We start from the raw sequence: 16,566 nt of genomic DNA on the forward strand, positions 1-16,566 counted from the left end.
AACAAGAAGACCAACTGGTTTAACTGCTACATTTTCTCATGAACCGAACCAGAGAAGCAACACAGTCAATGCAGCAACATGTATATATATCAAGATTAATCCTAAAGCTGGCAGATTCTCCAACAACCACACTGTACATACACACCAATGTGTGTATTTTAAATGTTTACAGATATCAACAAACAGGCTTCTGTTTGATTTTCACATCTTGATTTACATCAGACTTTTTTTTGTATAAGAGGGCGACTAATGCCCGAATGATCACCTGCAGTATGTACAACAAAATACACAATATACACAAAACCTGGTCTAACTCCGGCTTGTAATTTCTTCTGGAGACACAAATATCTTAACGTGCCAAAAGCTTCAGTTTAAAGTTTTTTTTTGTTTGTTTTTTTTATGCAAAGGAAAAAAAAATTAAACAAAAAACAAAGGACATAGTACTTTTTTTTCTTTGAGGAAAGATATCGATGGTCGTTCTGTCTGCAGAACCACTGCACTCGTCACAGTACCATTTTTTTTATTTAACCCTCCACTGATGCAATCTCATCGATAACACAAAATGCAAAGGAGACCCTGCATCCTCAACTCCGTAGAGTTGCACCTTGATATTAATTTGAAATATAGACCAGTCAGCAAAAACAATAAAAAAAGTACCCTGACAACTTTACAAAGTGTCATATCAGCAAATTGTGGACCAGTGAATCAAGCTTTTAAAAACACAACCTGTCACACACATTAACTTTTCATTGATTTATAAAAATAGTACAGCAGTGGAATGAGCTGTGTGAACTTTAAACTGCTTCAGTTCTGCATGCTGCTCTGACATCTCCATTTAATATGTATAGATAGTATAAATACATCAATCATGGGATTTTCAGGACCAATCAGCTACACAGCGTTGATTTCCGTTACATATGTGGTCCAATATTCTTCCCACTGCACTAGAAAGATGCTAAAAGACTATTAAATAATGTCCTCAACACACAGATGTTATCTTCCAATGTATGTCTGATTAACTGTTTGTTTCTGACAAAGGCCACCATCCAGTAAACTGAAGCAACTCAAAGAAAATGCCATCCTAAACACAGGACTGTGTGAAATATTTAAAGTATGATCACTACTGCTTAAAAAATGGAAACAAAACTTAAAACAATGATGAAAAAGATTAAAAGGGACACTTTTGGGAAATGCATCTCAGACGAGACAATAAGGACCTTCATCACATCTGCAAAGTACCAAATGTGGTCATGTTTAGCTACTTTCCTGTATGTCTAACAACAGTTCCAAGTAAAAAGCTTTCAAACATTAAAGTCTGAAGTCATTTTAATTTAAGTACATTCTCAAACTTGCAGATTTCAGTCATAACTTACAAAAGATGTGATCTTTTATGGAACAGTATAGCTGCACGCTATTTAAAAAACTAACAGCCACAGTTGAAAGTAAAATTCAGACTGAATGCCGAATTCTTTTAAAGAGGCAGATAAAAAGTCTCAAATAAAATTAATCAAAATAAATCATTATTAGAGTCAGGTTGTACAACCAGTTTGCAACACTACAGGTGTGATCCACAGTTTAGTCTTTCTATGAGCATAATTAAGACAAGTAGCAATAACAAAATAAAATGAAGCTGCAGAATCAACTTTTAAGCATGTTTCCCATTTAAAGTTTCTTCATTAGTCTGGATTGGAGAATTTACATTGTGCAAATGGAGCTTCTAGCAGAGCCGTTTCTTGTTGTTCCAGGTCCAGCAGAAGCGTGCAGTAAATGCCAGGACGCCATCGCTGGGCTGTTCATGCTTCACTCCTCTGCAGAAATACAACTGACTCTTCCTCAGAGCTCCTTTCAGTCACATCCCATTCAGCTCTTTTGTCTTTGGATTAATTAAACTTCATTTCAACTTTTTTTTTTCTTTAAAAAAACAAAACAAAAAAAAAAAACACATGCTACTACACCTTTATTTTCCCACAAGTTATCTCTCTATACTTGTGATCAGATGTAAAACTACAAATTAAATAAAATATTATTGGCAGATTAGAAACAAATGTGGAGTAGCAGTGTTAAAAAAATGTTCTTGAACATAATGTCAAGTTGTGGATTTTTCTGGAAGTTACTGCAGCCATGCTCTCTGCAATAACAACACTCCTGCCCACATTAAATGGGCCTCGTGGTTGACTGTGGATCAGTAACCACTTCATAACTGATTCTGTTATGGAATTGGTGATTGTTCGGGGGGAAACTGAAAATTAAAAAAATATAACATCCTCCTTATTCAGGTCTTCTGTGGTGATGGTGTAGGGTGGTGGGATGTTGTGGCTGAGCCCATGAACATTTGAACTGAGGGTCTGTGGCTGCACGTTGGTTTGAAACTGAAGTGATGTGGGACCTTGTGAGTGGGGAGGCATGGTGGGAGGCTGTGTGGAGGGCTGAGGGTGGAACTGTGCAGAAGGCATAGGGGGCTTCTGTACATTTTGAAGGTGGGAGGAGGTGATGGAGGAGGCAGGCTGGGTGTCTGGTCCAGTATTGTCTGGAGGACTCAGCTGATCTGTGAGACACATAAAAGAAAGGTCATTAGAGAACAAAGGATTTCTGTGTAAATGGAATTAACACGGGATTAGTCTGTAGTTGCAATTAAGCACAGCTGGGTTAATTCATCTCAACTGCAATCAATCACATAAAATCCTGCCAATTTCTTTTGTTGTTGGTCGTGATTGTGAGAGAACAGGATTAAAATATCTGTGTCAGCTGTACAGCCGGCCATTAATCAAAGGGGAGCATGTGAAATTGATAGGTGTTTACACAGGGAGAGGCCAGCATGTAGACAGGATTCAGAGAGGAATGTGATCGGGCGGGGTCAGGTTTACCCAGGTGAGAACGCATGTCTTCCCGTTTGTGTCTGTGAGAACTAAAAGGCGGGTGTGGGGGGGCAGACAGTACCTGTGTGGTACTGAGGAGGAGCTGACGGAGGGAGTTGCTGGTGGGGGCTGATGGAGCGCTTGGCTTTGAGGGCGTTGTCCTCTCTGCCAGACAGCTTCAGAGGAAGCATCTGCTTCATATCCACTGAGGCTTAAAGAGGAAGGGGAGGGTGGAGAGAAAAAGCCAAAGAAGACAAGACACAAGCATATGTTAGGTCATTTCATTGCAAAATTAGATTGCAAAAGTAAACTGGAGCAATCCAGCTTCTCGTACATCACTATTTAATAAACAGCTGGTTTACCCAAATTAGACGGCTAATGCAATTCTAATAAACGCAATCTGGTCAAGCTTGAGTCAGATTAAGAATTAGCAAGAAAAATCCATTTTTATGTAGTTTATTGCACTGATAAACATCACCTGCTAAAAAAAAAAAACAACACTCACATTTAAAGAGACTGAACTTTTAAAACAGTGTGAGTCTTTGTTGTCATCAACTCCAATTTAGACAACTGCTGCACAAGCACAATGCTAATGTGTTTCAGAGGTCTGACTCAAAACAAGCACAGACAAGCATAAAGGCATCTTATATCCTTCACTTTAGCACATATTTGGTACCATTTCAAAGAGTGACTCAAAAGTTTCTTGCTTGTTTCCCACAGGCTGACAGCTCTGACAGCATCACTGATGCCAAAGGCTCGGCAATGAAGTTCTAGTGAAAGGAGCCACTAACTTTCAGAGCTACATTTTTTGCTGATGTATTCATTTCATTTTATGAAAAACTTTTGCTGTTGTTGAGGAACTTGGCATTGATTCATCTGGATGCTTTTCTAAAGTCTGTGCTTAAAAGATTAATAACTCGACCGTACAAGTGTGAGCCCTCACCTGTGCTGTCGGTGCGATGTGAGGCTTTGCCACCCTTGCTCCCTTTCCCTTTGCCGCTGTTGATTGCTGCCAGTTTGGTGGGGATCTGCTGCTGCACCCCCACTGGTTTGTGCTGCTGGTTGGTGGTGCTGAAGAGATGGAGCGGCACTTCTGTCTTCAGTGGCAGCGGAAGGGTAGAAGAGCCCGTCTCTCGCCGCAGCGCCACTTCAGGGCGCTCAGGATAGTCAGCTGGTGCAACAGACAAGCTGGCACGTACCAAAGGTTTCTGGGGTGCAGGAAAGTCGGAGACACTGGTGGTGCTGGTGAGGCCCGAAGATGAGAGGAGCTCCCCATTCAGACTGCCAGACAGAGGAGCCACCTTGAGGAGAGAGAAGACTGTTTATTATTTGCCAGGACATGACTGAGGGCTTGTTCTTGCTGCAAATATCATCTTTGAAGACTTCAAATTCAACATTTCAGTTCAAAGTGGCTTCCAAAGTCTGAATTATAATTATCTGGATCTGTGGCTTGGAATAAGAGTTGTGCAATATCATGTTTGTATGCTGCATGTGAGAGCCATAACCAGGCTGTACTGTGGGCTTTGTATGGGAGGTTTTTCTTTTGAAGAAAGAAAAGAAAAAGAAATAAATTAAAAAATGTCATCTTTAGGAAAGAGCTGCAGCAGATGCACACAGTATAAACTGTCTTTGTGACGGGAAGCCATTCCAGACATGCAGTCTGTTTAGAGGAATGGTAGTTATGGGCTAAAGAGCTGCTGCGCTATATATATATATATATATATATATATATATATACACACACACATTAATACTGCACAGATTTGCAAAGTCTTATATAGTAAAATACTAAATAAAGTTAAGTAAAAAGAAGTGAATGTGTATTTCAAAATTTTAAATATGTTAGGGAAGGAAAACAAAGCAGAATAATGTTAACTTACTTTCTCCTAACTAGTAAAGCGTTTTTAACCTTTTTGACTGAAACAATCATTTCTGTAAAATATATGAATATGACCAACTCTCAGTAAAGTGAGTCATATCTTAAAGTTTAAGTGTAGCATCTGTATGTCTGATGCAAGTCCACCTGATTGATGATGATCCTAAATACCACCTATGGTGATAGAACACATGATGACTGTTTTTCCCACAGCTGTAACTGCAAAGCATGACACGATGATCTCAGAAACACAGGGGCCCCTGTGTGGGGAAAGTCTCCAAAGTTTCTTCTCCAACCTAACCATTCCCATCTCCCCATAAATTCTCCTCTTTCAGCACATCTGCACACAGATGTTCCAATGTTGCCGGAACAAGGTGAACAAGCTTTAAGTGACATAAACAGCAGGTTTCCAGGGTAGCAAATATGCAGAGGCTGCACAGTACAAAGAGCCCTGACTGACATCACATAAACAATTAGCACTGACTGCCTATCAGAGAGCTTTGGTAATAACAGGTTTGGACTGGTTAATTATATAGCCAGGTTTCTCTCATTATGGACAACAACTGGAGGGATTTGCAGGCAGGTTCAATCTTACAAATCAGAGTTGAGTTATAAATTAGTTTTATGGGCTATCTGTAGCTCTGATCTAGAGTGAATGAAAAAGATTAGCAAACAATGTAGGCTAAAAGCATCTAATCCAAATTCAAGTTGTTTCAGACAAAGTCATGCTGTTTTTTTCTTTTTAAACAGAGGGATTACTCAGAGTAAATACTGTGTGTAACACTATTAGGCTCAGTTATGTATGTATGTATGCACAAATCTGACTCAATTATTTAGCAACCGTTTTAATAGCTGATTAATCCTCTAACTTATTTATCAAAAAGTTAAAATATTTTCAAATGCTGTCACTCCCAATCTATAGAAAGCTGCTTTAATCCGTTTTATATAAAACTTAAGTGATTCTCTTTGAGTTTGACCAACTTGCTGAATAAAACAGCTGAAATCAACTGCTGCAGCTTTGGGCAGTTTTTAGTGTTTACTGAAATTTTACAGACGGAGAGGCTGCAAAGAAGCAGTCTGTTCAAGAGGACTTTTTTAGAGTCTCTTAAACAGCTTTTGTTTATGTTATTGTTCGACAAAGTTAGTCAGAAACCCACATTAGAGGGAGTTATTTTAATCAACGCAGGTCTCAAACAGCCAGTCCAGGATTTTCTTTCTTCACTTGTTTTTATTAATAATACAGCAATATTACTTACCTCCCGCCCAGGGGTTAGTATTAGTAATGCATGTTAAGAAGTATTAGAAGCTGCCTGCATGAGACCAGTTTTGACCAGTTAGAGGGCTTTAAAGTAGAGGATTGGGTCGTCAAAGCAACAGGATCTAAACTGAAGGCAGAGAATGAAAAGAGCTGCTACAACAACAAACAGCAACAAATAGCATGAAAACAATGTTTGTTTTTTTGGGTGGGGGGGGTTCTCAGTGGTTTTCAAACTGGGGGTTAGGGACCCCATGGTGGTCGGCAGATAATTCTTAAAAATATAGTAATATAGTCAACATTTATCAAATGTTATCAATTTTTTTTTTTAAGCAGGGCTGTCAAAATTAATGAAGACATAAATCTTTGATATCAGCACACTGTTGTTTGAGTTAATGTGTTAAAAAAAACAACGTTAGTACAAATATATTAAAAATCTGAATTTGACATCATCTCTGTGAAAAAAGCTGATCTGGGACATGTAGGTGCCTTTTTACAGCTGTGAACCACCCAAAAAAAAAAAAAAAAAACACATTATTCCGCATTATATATGACAATTCTGACAGTTTTCCAGCCTTACATTTAGAAGATGGCTGCAGGATGACTGATTTGATCCGGTGCCCACTAAGTTGTCGCATGGGGGTGGGGGTTGCAAACACTAACGTGTGTTATTGTGGGGGTCGTAGCTCAAAAAGTTTGAAAACCACTGCTCTAAGTAGTATAAAATGATTACCTTCTAAATGGTTATAACATGAACTGTTGGATCAAATGAAGAGGCAAAATGAATATAACATGTAAATTGAAGAGAAACTAATAAGAACTTTTCTGACAAGTTATTAAAATCATAGTTTTTCAGCCAATGAAAAGGAAGAAAGGAAGGCTTATTTTTAGGTGTAAGAACAAGCAACATTTCTTAGTCCTCCACTATTAAACATAAAACCAACATGGGTTTTAAAAGGACCACAGTTACGTTGTTTATCTCGGGAATATTGATTTCGAGAACTCACATTTAACACTCTTGCTGCAGCATGTCTTTGATCAAAGTGATGCTTTGTTTTAATAAAACAGCCTTTACCAGCAGACCACCACATCTCTGCTGTGGTGGCTCAGACAGGAAACAGGAATCATTTCATCTTAGTCAGGTCAGATGCAATCAGAAAGCTGTTTACTCCTTTGGGGAATTTAAAGCACTTCAAATTGGGTAAAAAAACACCTTGAGTGAGCATATAACCTTTTTTGCTCATTAGTAAGAATTCTTTCTCAATTTTTAGTTTCCAATCACCTCTTTTTACTCACAGCTTCTGAAAGTGAATGAAATACAGCACTGGAAACCTGGCTATTGATTAACTGATAGCTTAAATGGTTAACTTTAAGTATGAACAATTACACAATATGCATCACAATTTATCACTAATAAGCACTGTCACATAGTCTGACAGTGCATCAGGCTGAGCTATACACCCTGTCTCACCTGAGAAAAGCTAGTAGCCTGGGCTGATCACAAAAGTGTGTTGCTATTGCTTGTGTGTGTACATGATAAGGATATTGATGAGAACTCGTATTTATTGGACGAGCAGACAGCTCAATTGTTAATGAGTTTGGATGGAGGCCGAGGTCAGAGATTAGACCCGTTAGTGTTGTTATGTCCACTTTCCCCACACATAGCAACATTTTTTTGTCATGTTTATGTAGCAACTCAGGAAAGAAATGGAAAAAAGACAGGATGAAGAAGCGGTTATTAAAGACTGCCTGAACACATCTCAGACAGCTGGGGGCTGATCCTCCGAACTTGTCTTGGGCATGGTTTCTGCCTTTTAGGTGTTTGGACAGATATGACTGCTTATTAGCATTTAAATCTCTGCCTGTAACCTGTAAAATACATGTGCTTTATGACTTCACATTCACAAGACAATTGTGCAATCAGACAGATGGCTCTGTTTTGGGTTACAGCCAATAAAAACTAAGGCCAACTATGATGAGATAACAGATAAAAAAAAAGTCCCTCTGAAGTCAGGACATGCCACAACTAGCACCGTTATTGCTTAAACACTCACATATGTTGAGAAACGTACACCAACACTAATACAGAGTCATGTCATATTATGAGGCCTAATCATAGCTCTAGCTTTGCTCATGACTCCTAATTTTGGCCAGTGGTAATTAAATGTCTGTTAATATCAGGCTGGCCCAGAGCCTGGAACAGATCCTGGGGTTGCAGCTAATGAAAAGATCATTTGATGCTGTTTGACGCAGAGTGGGAACAAATCACTTCCAAATCTTTCAAAACCTTAGCCAAGAAAGTCCCAAAGCACAACACACAGTACAGAGCTGTAACCCATACATATGTACAAAACACACATAGCTGGTCTAAAACAAACATTACAGGCAGGATTTAAAGGGGTACAAACAACATGCACAAATATTTAGCTACTGTTCCTGTAAAAGCCTCTATAATTAGAACAGGATGCTCGTCACGGCAGATGAAGTCAATTCATGCCGAGGCTTCCACTGCTTTGCAACATAACTGGATGTGGTTTTCCATGAGGCACTGTGAAGCATTATGGGCTTAATTCAAGCACTTCTGTAGTCGGTAATGAGTTGATAAGTGGCATCATTAAAATCTGTGTATGTGGCATTCTGGGTTTTCTCTGTTTTTCTGTGTCAAGACTCCTGTTAAATTAGGCAACGAAATTATTTAAAAGTTACAGTACATGCATTTAAAAAAAAGACATGGCAGAAGGGTCTGACCACATTACTGGAGACACTATTCACACAGAAAACATAGCTATGGTAGCATGTATCGGTATCACAGTCAACAGCTTACCGAATCAATGGTTATCATACAACAGGGACAGTGACTCACTAAGCTGAAAAGTTTTGTCCTTATTTATGAGAACATTAGTCAAAGTAAACAAAACATAAGGTGTGTTCTATGTGAGCTCTGATGACAGAATCATGTTAGTCAGGTAGTGCGGCTGTCTTTTGGCTGAAACAAAGACAAAGCCAGTATCAAGACAAAAAGTCTTAAGCAGAACAGCAAGCATTACCTCTTCTCAGCTTGTCACAAAGAAAGCAGTCAATTAAGCTGTGACTGGGTGATACAGGCCTTTGAAAACACTCAAGGCTTGTATTAAGCAACATTACTGTGACTCCTTGGCTGATCTGTTAGCACCAGGCATGAAATTACAGTCAGCAGATCTCACTCAAAACTCTTCTCCCATAAAACCCACAAACAATGGCCTCCATTGTACGGCACGGAGATGAAACTGTCAAATAAGTGGAAACTCAAAACCAAAAAAAAAGGATAAGATCATTTACAAATGTTGTCAGTTCACATTTTCTACAAGTTTACCCTGAAATTCTCAACCATGAAAAATATAGTTATCTAATAACTAAATGAATAAAAAAAATGTACAAACTATGCAAATTAATGTTTGTTAAAGTGACTTACTATAGTCTTGTTACTGGCAACCACAGTTTTGCCCCTGGATGTTTATGAGAGTGAAACCAGACTACACTGCCACCTTCTGATGACAGTAAGCTAACAATTAAGAAACAGAAACGTTCCAGATTTTCCTTTTTTTTGGTTCTGTCCACAGTAAGTCAAATGTTAAGTGGCTTAGATGGCAAAAAAATTAATTTGGAAGTGATTCAACTAACAAAAAGCATCAATTATGAACCATTTCATTAAAAGGTAAACACAAAGTGTGCTCTGATGTAAAGTCCACAATGTACAGGTGTTTATTTTGCAAGCTTCAAGGTAACTGGTGTCTGGTGAGCTGCATTTAACCATTGAAATGTAGATTTTTATACATTTTGCATTCAATGTCAAAGATAACACCAGCATTTCATGTGTTTCATCACGGTCTTACAGGATTTACTTTAAAACCAGATTTAGGTGGGTCGATGGTGATGAGAGAAATTAGAAATATAACAGGCTTGGAACTATTATCTGATCTCACTGTGATTTATCTTTGTAACCTGCCACGAGGTCTCAGAAAATCAGACAGATATCTTCTGTTGATACTGCTGGCAGGGGCGAAAAAAGCCATAACCCGCAAGTGGTTATGTGAGATCCTCCAACACTGTCAGACTGGATAGACATCATTAAAGAGTATTGGAAAAACTGGGATCTCTACCTAACTCCTCCAAATCCTTAACCTAGGACCACTTTGTATGAATGCGGTTGCTGCACCCTACTTCATTTGGTTGTTCTGACCTTGTCCGTATGCCCCCTTGTTCGTTCTTCTCATATATGTATAGATATATACACACATATAATGTGCCATTATCAGACCTGGATGCACTGAATGTTTGTTAGTTGTGGTCTGCTTGTTCTGTTTCGTATTTGTCATGAAAAAGAAAACTAAAACTTAATTAAAAATAAAGTTAAAAAAAAAAAAAAAAAACAGATTTAGGTGAAATGTATGATATGTAAAACTGTTTTACAGAAGATCTTTTTTTTGCAAATATTTCTCACTTTTTTTATTCTTCTTTTGTCCTTTTTAGCTTTTATGTACTGATGTATTAAAGGTTTTGTGCTTATAAATGGGTGAACACCTCAATGTTTGCAGATGCAAACTGCATTTACTATTTTTATAAGTAAGCAGCAGCTAATTTGCAAGTGTTGTATGAGTTTCTGCTTTGAAACGGACAAAATTTCAGCAAATGTTGCAATTTGTTTTACTGCTTTTTTTTTTTTTTTGGTGACATTACCACAGCCACTACTACAGGAGCCCCACCTCAATTGTCTTCCTCTTGATCTTCTTTAGGTGTTCCAGGCGTTCCTTTTCTTTCTCCACGGCTCTGGTGGACTCTCTTAGTCTCTCCAGGTCCTGCTGGTACGTCTCCCTCTGCCTGTCCAGCTCTTCCTTCTCTTTTGCCACATGCTCCTGCATGAAAAGAAACATAATTCAACACTTCAGCTTTTACATCTCATGAGCAAAGTCAAAAATCTCTGTACTCAAGGTAAATAAATTCAATCTTTAGCACACATCTAAAAAAGTGCACCACAGCCTCATTTCACCTCCAGTCGTCTGCACTCCTCCTCTCTTTGTCGTAGCCTGGCTTCTGTGGCTTCGACTTGCTGCCGGTGCCTCTCCCTCTCTCTCTCCCAGCGATGCTGCTCCTGCCTGTGCTGAGACTGCAGCTTGTGGAAGCTGGCAAGCTCCTCTCTCTGCAGAGCCAGAGTTCGCTGTTTCTCCTGCTCCAGCAGAACATTTCCTCTGTGGCGGCCTGGCAGGGAGGTCCGCTCGGTCAACGAGGCCCGCTGCAGCTCAATTTGACTGTCCTGCTGTGATATGATGGCCTGATGAAAGAAATGGGAACAGAACACATAAATAACAAAGCAATAACATAATTCAGATTGTTGAGAAAATATATGAGACAATACTGTTTATTGATAAATGAGGGGAATAATGAGGAGAAATTATAATGAATAAACTATATAACTTTATTTAGAACTGGTAAGAGTTTTAGGTGCCAGTACACAAATAAGTAGAGTGGATACCATTACCTGTAGACTATAAAGTCTCTGGGAGAGCATCAGCACCCTGTCAAAGAACTACAATATAAAATGAGAAAAGGTTAAAAAAAGTCAAAGTACTACTACCATCATTTAAAACAATACAGCAATTAATTGGACTCCTAAGCATTTTTTCTGTCAGTTGACATGGCATTAAAAATCAGAGATGATGTGTAGAATAAGGTGACAAAAGAAAAGATGCTTACCTCAGCCTCAGGGAAGGAGTTGGACCAGATGCGGTTCCATCTAGCTGGAGTGCAACAACTTTCATCAACCTGCTCAACAACAGTCAGATGTCAGTGATGATGTTAGAAGAAGACAATAACCTTAAGAATAAACAGACGTAGAGGACAAAGCCTCCAAGTCTGAAAAGTGCATTCTATGATATGACCAGCAGGGGGAATCAGCTGCTGTAGAGAAAAGAAGTCCGCATGTGTAGTTTGACAAAATTATCGCAAACATTTTCTTCAGAACTAGTTTAAGGTCTTAATTACAAATTTTATATTTTCTTCAGTACAGCATAATGCTCATTTTGTCATTTTTTTGTCCCATTTACATTAAAATATAAAATCTAGGCACTATTATTTGGATAGTACACAGATGTACCCATTTCTTTATCATTCTCATTTTTATTGGGTGGTATATTGTCTAGTGCTCCACTTCTGCTAAATCTGACGGGTAAATGATCTTTTGTAAGTCTATAAAATGCTCCATAGTTCAGACACATTTACCATTTTTTTTAAATGAGTATGCATGTCAAAACCTTTGCTACAAAACCTGGTACTACACACTGTGACCAAGAATCATAACCTTGTACATTAGAATCCAAGAGTAAACTCCAAACTTAAAAAATGGCAGCAAATATGTTTTAATATTCTGCATGCCAAATAATATTTAAATACATATGGTAACCATGCAGTACATTATGTAATAAAATGTAGATCAAATATTTCTCTATCATTTATGTCTCATTTAGAGGAAAAAGAACAACACAATGTGCAAACTTTGTATGAGTCTTTTTGCTACTTTAACTATTTACATAACAGCCTGACTTAAAAAGTGACTTTGTTTCAACAAAGCGCTAACAGTCACCAACTTGTGGTTATATTTAGTCTGTGTGATTATTCTCAAGGTCCAACATTCACTGGAATTAACTGAAAGTTCAGATACTTTATCTATTTATACACAAATGAAGTGACCTGTGTCACCAGTAAACATGAGGACGTGGAAACTTTCCAGATGACTTGGCCTGGCTATAGCTATTTACAGGAAATAACACTGTGACTCATCACAAGATTTTCAATGTGTGTGTTTGTGTGTCTGCAGAGCCCCTACCGTCTGCTCCAGAGTGTGACTGCCACAGAGGTCTTTGAGCTGAGGGTCAGAGCTGGCTCTCTGGCTCCTGTCTCTGTTTCTGGACTCACCAGAAAAGTTCTTCTTTACAATGCCATCTGGCACAAATTCACCAATAAATACAAAAATAGGAACAGAAACACAAACAAATGGCAAACAATTAAAACAAAGTATAGAAACATTTTTAAAGGTTACACAGAAACTACACACAAACACAGAAACAGGTACTATATTCAGCAAGTCCACAGCTACTTAAAATTGTTGTGTTTTTAGTTGATTAAAAAAATTCAATCCAATGAAGAGTGAAAATGTATTAGATGTGGTTTATTAAAAGGAGCAATTGCTACTTAAATACGAGTGAAAATGACTTAGATAGTAAACTTCCTTAGGGCATTAAGTGTGCTGGACTCACTCTTATTAAGGATGGTGGGACTGCTGTCATAGCCCCCAAAGGTGTCTGCTCGCCTAGGCAGAACCCCAGAACCAACACTCTCCTCTGTATGAGAGGGTTGAGCCTCTTCTATCACTCCAGACTGCAGCAGGTTCTGCAGGTTTTCCACTGATTTTTAAAAAATTAGAAATACATTTTAACCTAAAAACTGGACAGAGTAAGGACTTAAAAAAAAGCACCAAAATCAACAATACAAACTACTAATTTATTACAAGGTTCAAGTGAACAAAAAGTAAATTTGTATCTGAAGCTAAATTAGTGCAGCACCTCTGATCTTATGGCAGATGTATATATTGTACAGCATCTTCCTACCCTCAGTGATAGCGCCTTTGAGCAGGGTCTCCCCCTGCTGGAGGTCAGAGGCGTCCCCACGAAGCAGCAGTCTGGAACGAGATGCTGTGTCCTCCAGGCCTCCCATGGACTCTGCCATGTCTGCAAACAGCTGCAGCTTCTCAGTGAGAGCCTGCACAATCACTGCATCCTTCTGGCTCAGCCGCTCTATAAACGAGAGACGCTACACAGAATGAGATTCACACCTCAAAATGAAATATGACTCAAAATGTGCCATGAGTTTATTTCTGAGGAGATCAATTTAACTTATGTCAAATATCTTCTGAGCTACTTCAACCTTGATCCTCTGAAAGTACTTAAAATCAACTTTGTAGTTGTTTTAGGTTAATTGACACATGAGCACCTCCTGGTGGGTACTGATGATTCTCCAGGGCTTTTATTTATGCCCATCAGTGTTTATTTGATCTGCAGTTACCTTGAAATTCTTTAAGCCTAGAAGCTTGTGCCTCCTCTTCCTCGCTGAACAGCCTCTCTTCTGTGTGCGGACAGCTAAAGGAGAAGAAACAACAGATGCCACAGCAGGTATAAAAATAAACCCCCAAAGACAGATAACTGAGTAATGCTTTTCTTTGTTTAGTTTGAAACCAAAGTGTTTTTGTTATATGTCTTATAAATATATTTATCTTCAGTTTTCACAGTGTGCAAAATATTTGGTGACACAATCAGTGTGGTGATTTTGGATGAGCCCAAGTAAAAATATAAACGTGCTGGAGGTAACAAAAAAAACCACGAATCTCCTGCACAACTGCAGTTACCTCTCAACAGCTTGTCGTATTTGTGTCATCCAAGTGTTCCGTTCCTCCTTAGAGGTGGTGTGAATCTCATACATCTCTGGCTCATTGGAAGAAGCACAGATAAGAAACATGGCTTTCTCCTCATGGGCCACCTCCCTGACTATCAGCTTTTGGAGAGAAACCACTGACGGCTTATTGTCCTGGTGTATTAGAAGACAAGGAGGAGAAGGACAATGTTAATTTCTAGTACTGAATCTGAAAAATAAATTTACAGTCTGATGGATCACTGAAATAATTATGTTCATTTAAATAAATTCATATTTGATTCACATTTAGTTTTTTTAATAGTGACATCCTGGCAGAGAAAAGAAAAATCACTCACCACTGTGGCAAATACATATCTCTGATCCTTCTCTTGGAGTAAGAGCAACACATCGGAGAGGAGAACAGCAAGAATATCTGGAAGGATAATCAGAAGAGACACATTTAAAAAAGGCAGACGACAATTGATGCATGTTTTAAAATGAAAACAGAATTTATGTGCTTATCGCTAAAATATATATATATTTTTTTATCTGTAGCATACCTTTAAGTCTGCCAGAGGCAGCCTTCCAGCTGACTGTGCCCTCATGAAGCAGCCGTCTTCTCCCCTGTCCGAGGTCTTCCCTCCGAAACACTCGACCATCTTTGATTTTCCCCTGTGCCTTTGGCTCCATCTTGTTGTGTATGTCTCTGAGTCGAGAGTTTTTCTCGTGGAGATTAACCAGAGTATCAACCTGTATGATGGTATCTTTAATCAGACCCAGTGCCTGAGTCAAATCCTCGTGCTCCTCTGTACCCACTAGAAACGGGGGGGAAAAAGATTTTCTGATTCTGGACACCACAACTGCTACTGATAAATGAAAACATTTTGGACAGTAACTGTAATTCATTGAGCAGAAGGACCTTCAGTGTTCAGCAGAATACGCTCCACCAGCACCGGATACTTTGTGATTCGTTGTGTCACCAACAAAATGCATTCGGTCACTCCTAACCTCCGCACGATGGACAGGTTGTTGATTTTCTGAAAAGAAAAACAAATCCTTTATACTAGTAATTTATCATTATAAAACTATGAAACAGAATCAGGATAATAAATCTTACCCTTATAATGTTTTGAAACCTTTTGTTGTTGTGCAGCTGGTCTTTGTAGTAGCTGACAGCTTCAGTGTGGTGACTACAGAAGTCTCCATAACAATCCTTCATTCTTTCTCCAATCTCACCTGAAAACTGGAAAACAAAGAACGCTGTCATTTTTTGCACACAGACAGTGCTTGTGTTCTGGTTCATGCATACAGATGTTACTAACAGAAAATTCTGCATCACGTTGACTATGTAATAAATTGCAATAAAATATGTGACTGGTTAGGCATGCTACAGTATAAATGTCCTCTGTACTTGGGTAATTAGGATGTCTGCCACTCTGTTGATGGTGTAGTTCCTCTCGTTGGGTGAGACGAGGTTTTCCCGCTGACGCTCTTTGAGACGTGACAGGAAATGCAGATGGAGTTCGAGGAGGTTTTCCAAGCGGGGGAACAGACAGTCCAGCCTGCTGGCATCCATCTGGAGGTTTTCCTTTAGCTCTCTGACGTACACTCGCAGCATTATCTTCAGTGTCCGCACATGGTGCATCTCTGTCTGCATCAGTTCTGTATAACATGGGTATGTTATGTACAACACAATGTGGATCTATGGGCTCTAAAAACTGGTGCCCCAAAATGCCTTTCCTCTTTGATATTTCTTGTTTTTTTTTTTCAGCTGAGGATGGTTGTATTTTAAGATAAATCAATCTATGCCAAGAAAGCTGATGTTGCATTAGCTGTTAAAGACCTTAAAAGACTCTAACATCCATTGAAACATCCAATAAATAAGGAATTGTTAACCCATGGCTTACTGACAGGACACTTTAAGTGTGAACAGGACTCACCATAAATCACATCCTGCCTCTTAACCACTTCTTTTGAGTGCTTCTTCAGATACTGCTGGTCAACTGCCAAACTCCACGAGTCTGCTTCCAAGTCTTGAGCGTCCAACTCCAGGTCAGCCCGCAATGCTGCATAGTGAGCTTCTGAGGAGAGGAGCAGAGGAATTCAATCCTACAGTGTATGCAGAAATTCTGCTCTTTACT

General features: G+C 38.9%; 1 protein-coding gene across 2 annotated transcripts in view; it reads right to left on the bottom strand.

Annotated features, from left to right (window-relative positions):
• Positions 1-1,030: 1,030 nt before the first annotated feature.
• The window catches only part of LOC121653025 (rho guanine nucleotide exchange factor 18-like), a 45,422-nt gene continuing 29,886 nt past the window's right edge, over positions 1,031-16,566 (bottom strand). For both annotated transcript variants that reach the window (XM_042006207.1, XM_042006206.1), the window contains exons 14-31: positions 16,366-16,506; positions 15,837-16,087; positions 15,543-15,668; positions 15,345-15,462; positions 14,986-15,240; positions 14,782-14,858; positions 14,421-14,599; positions 14,081-14,154; positions 13,627-13,812; positions 13,276-13,422; positions 12,846-12,961; positions 11,717-11,785; positions 11,502-11,549; positions 11,013-11,294; positions 10,729-10,878; positions 3,799-4,156; positions 2,938-3,066; positions 1,031-2,545 (exon numbers count right to left, since the gene is read on the bottom strand). In XM_042006207.1, the coding sequence (XP_041862141.1) occupies positions 2,247-2,545; positions 2,938-3,066; positions 3,799-4,156; positions 10,729-10,878; positions 11,013-11,294; positions 11,502-11,549; positions 11,717-11,785; positions 12,846-12,961; positions 13,276-13,422; positions 13,627-13,812; positions 14,081-14,154; positions 14,421-14,599; positions 14,782-14,858; positions 14,986-15,240; positions 15,345-15,462; positions 15,543-15,668; positions 15,837-16,087; positions 16,366-16,506 (3,005 nt within the window). In that variant the 3' untranslated portion in view covers positions 1,031-2,246. The remainder of the gene's footprint in view (positions 2,546-2,937; positions 3,067-3,798; positions 4,157-10,728; positions 10,879-11,012; positions 11,295-11,501; positions 11,550-11,716; positions 11,786-12,845; positions 12,962-13,275; positions 13,423-13,626; positions 13,813-14,080; positions 14,155-14,420; positions 14,600-14,781; positions 14,859-14,985; positions 15,241-15,344; positions 15,463-15,542; positions 15,669-15,836; positions 16,088-16,365; positions 16,507-16,566) is intronic.

The sequence above is a fragment of the Melanotaenia boesemani genome, chromosome 14 (genome assembly GCF_017639745.1).
Source record: "Melanotaenia boesemani isolate fMelBoe1 chromosome 14, fMelBoe1.pri, whole genome shotgun sequence".
Taxonomy (NCBI): domain Eukaryota; kingdom Metazoa; phylum Chordata; class Actinopteri; order Atheriniformes; family Melanotaeniidae; genus Melanotaenia; species Melanotaenia boesemani.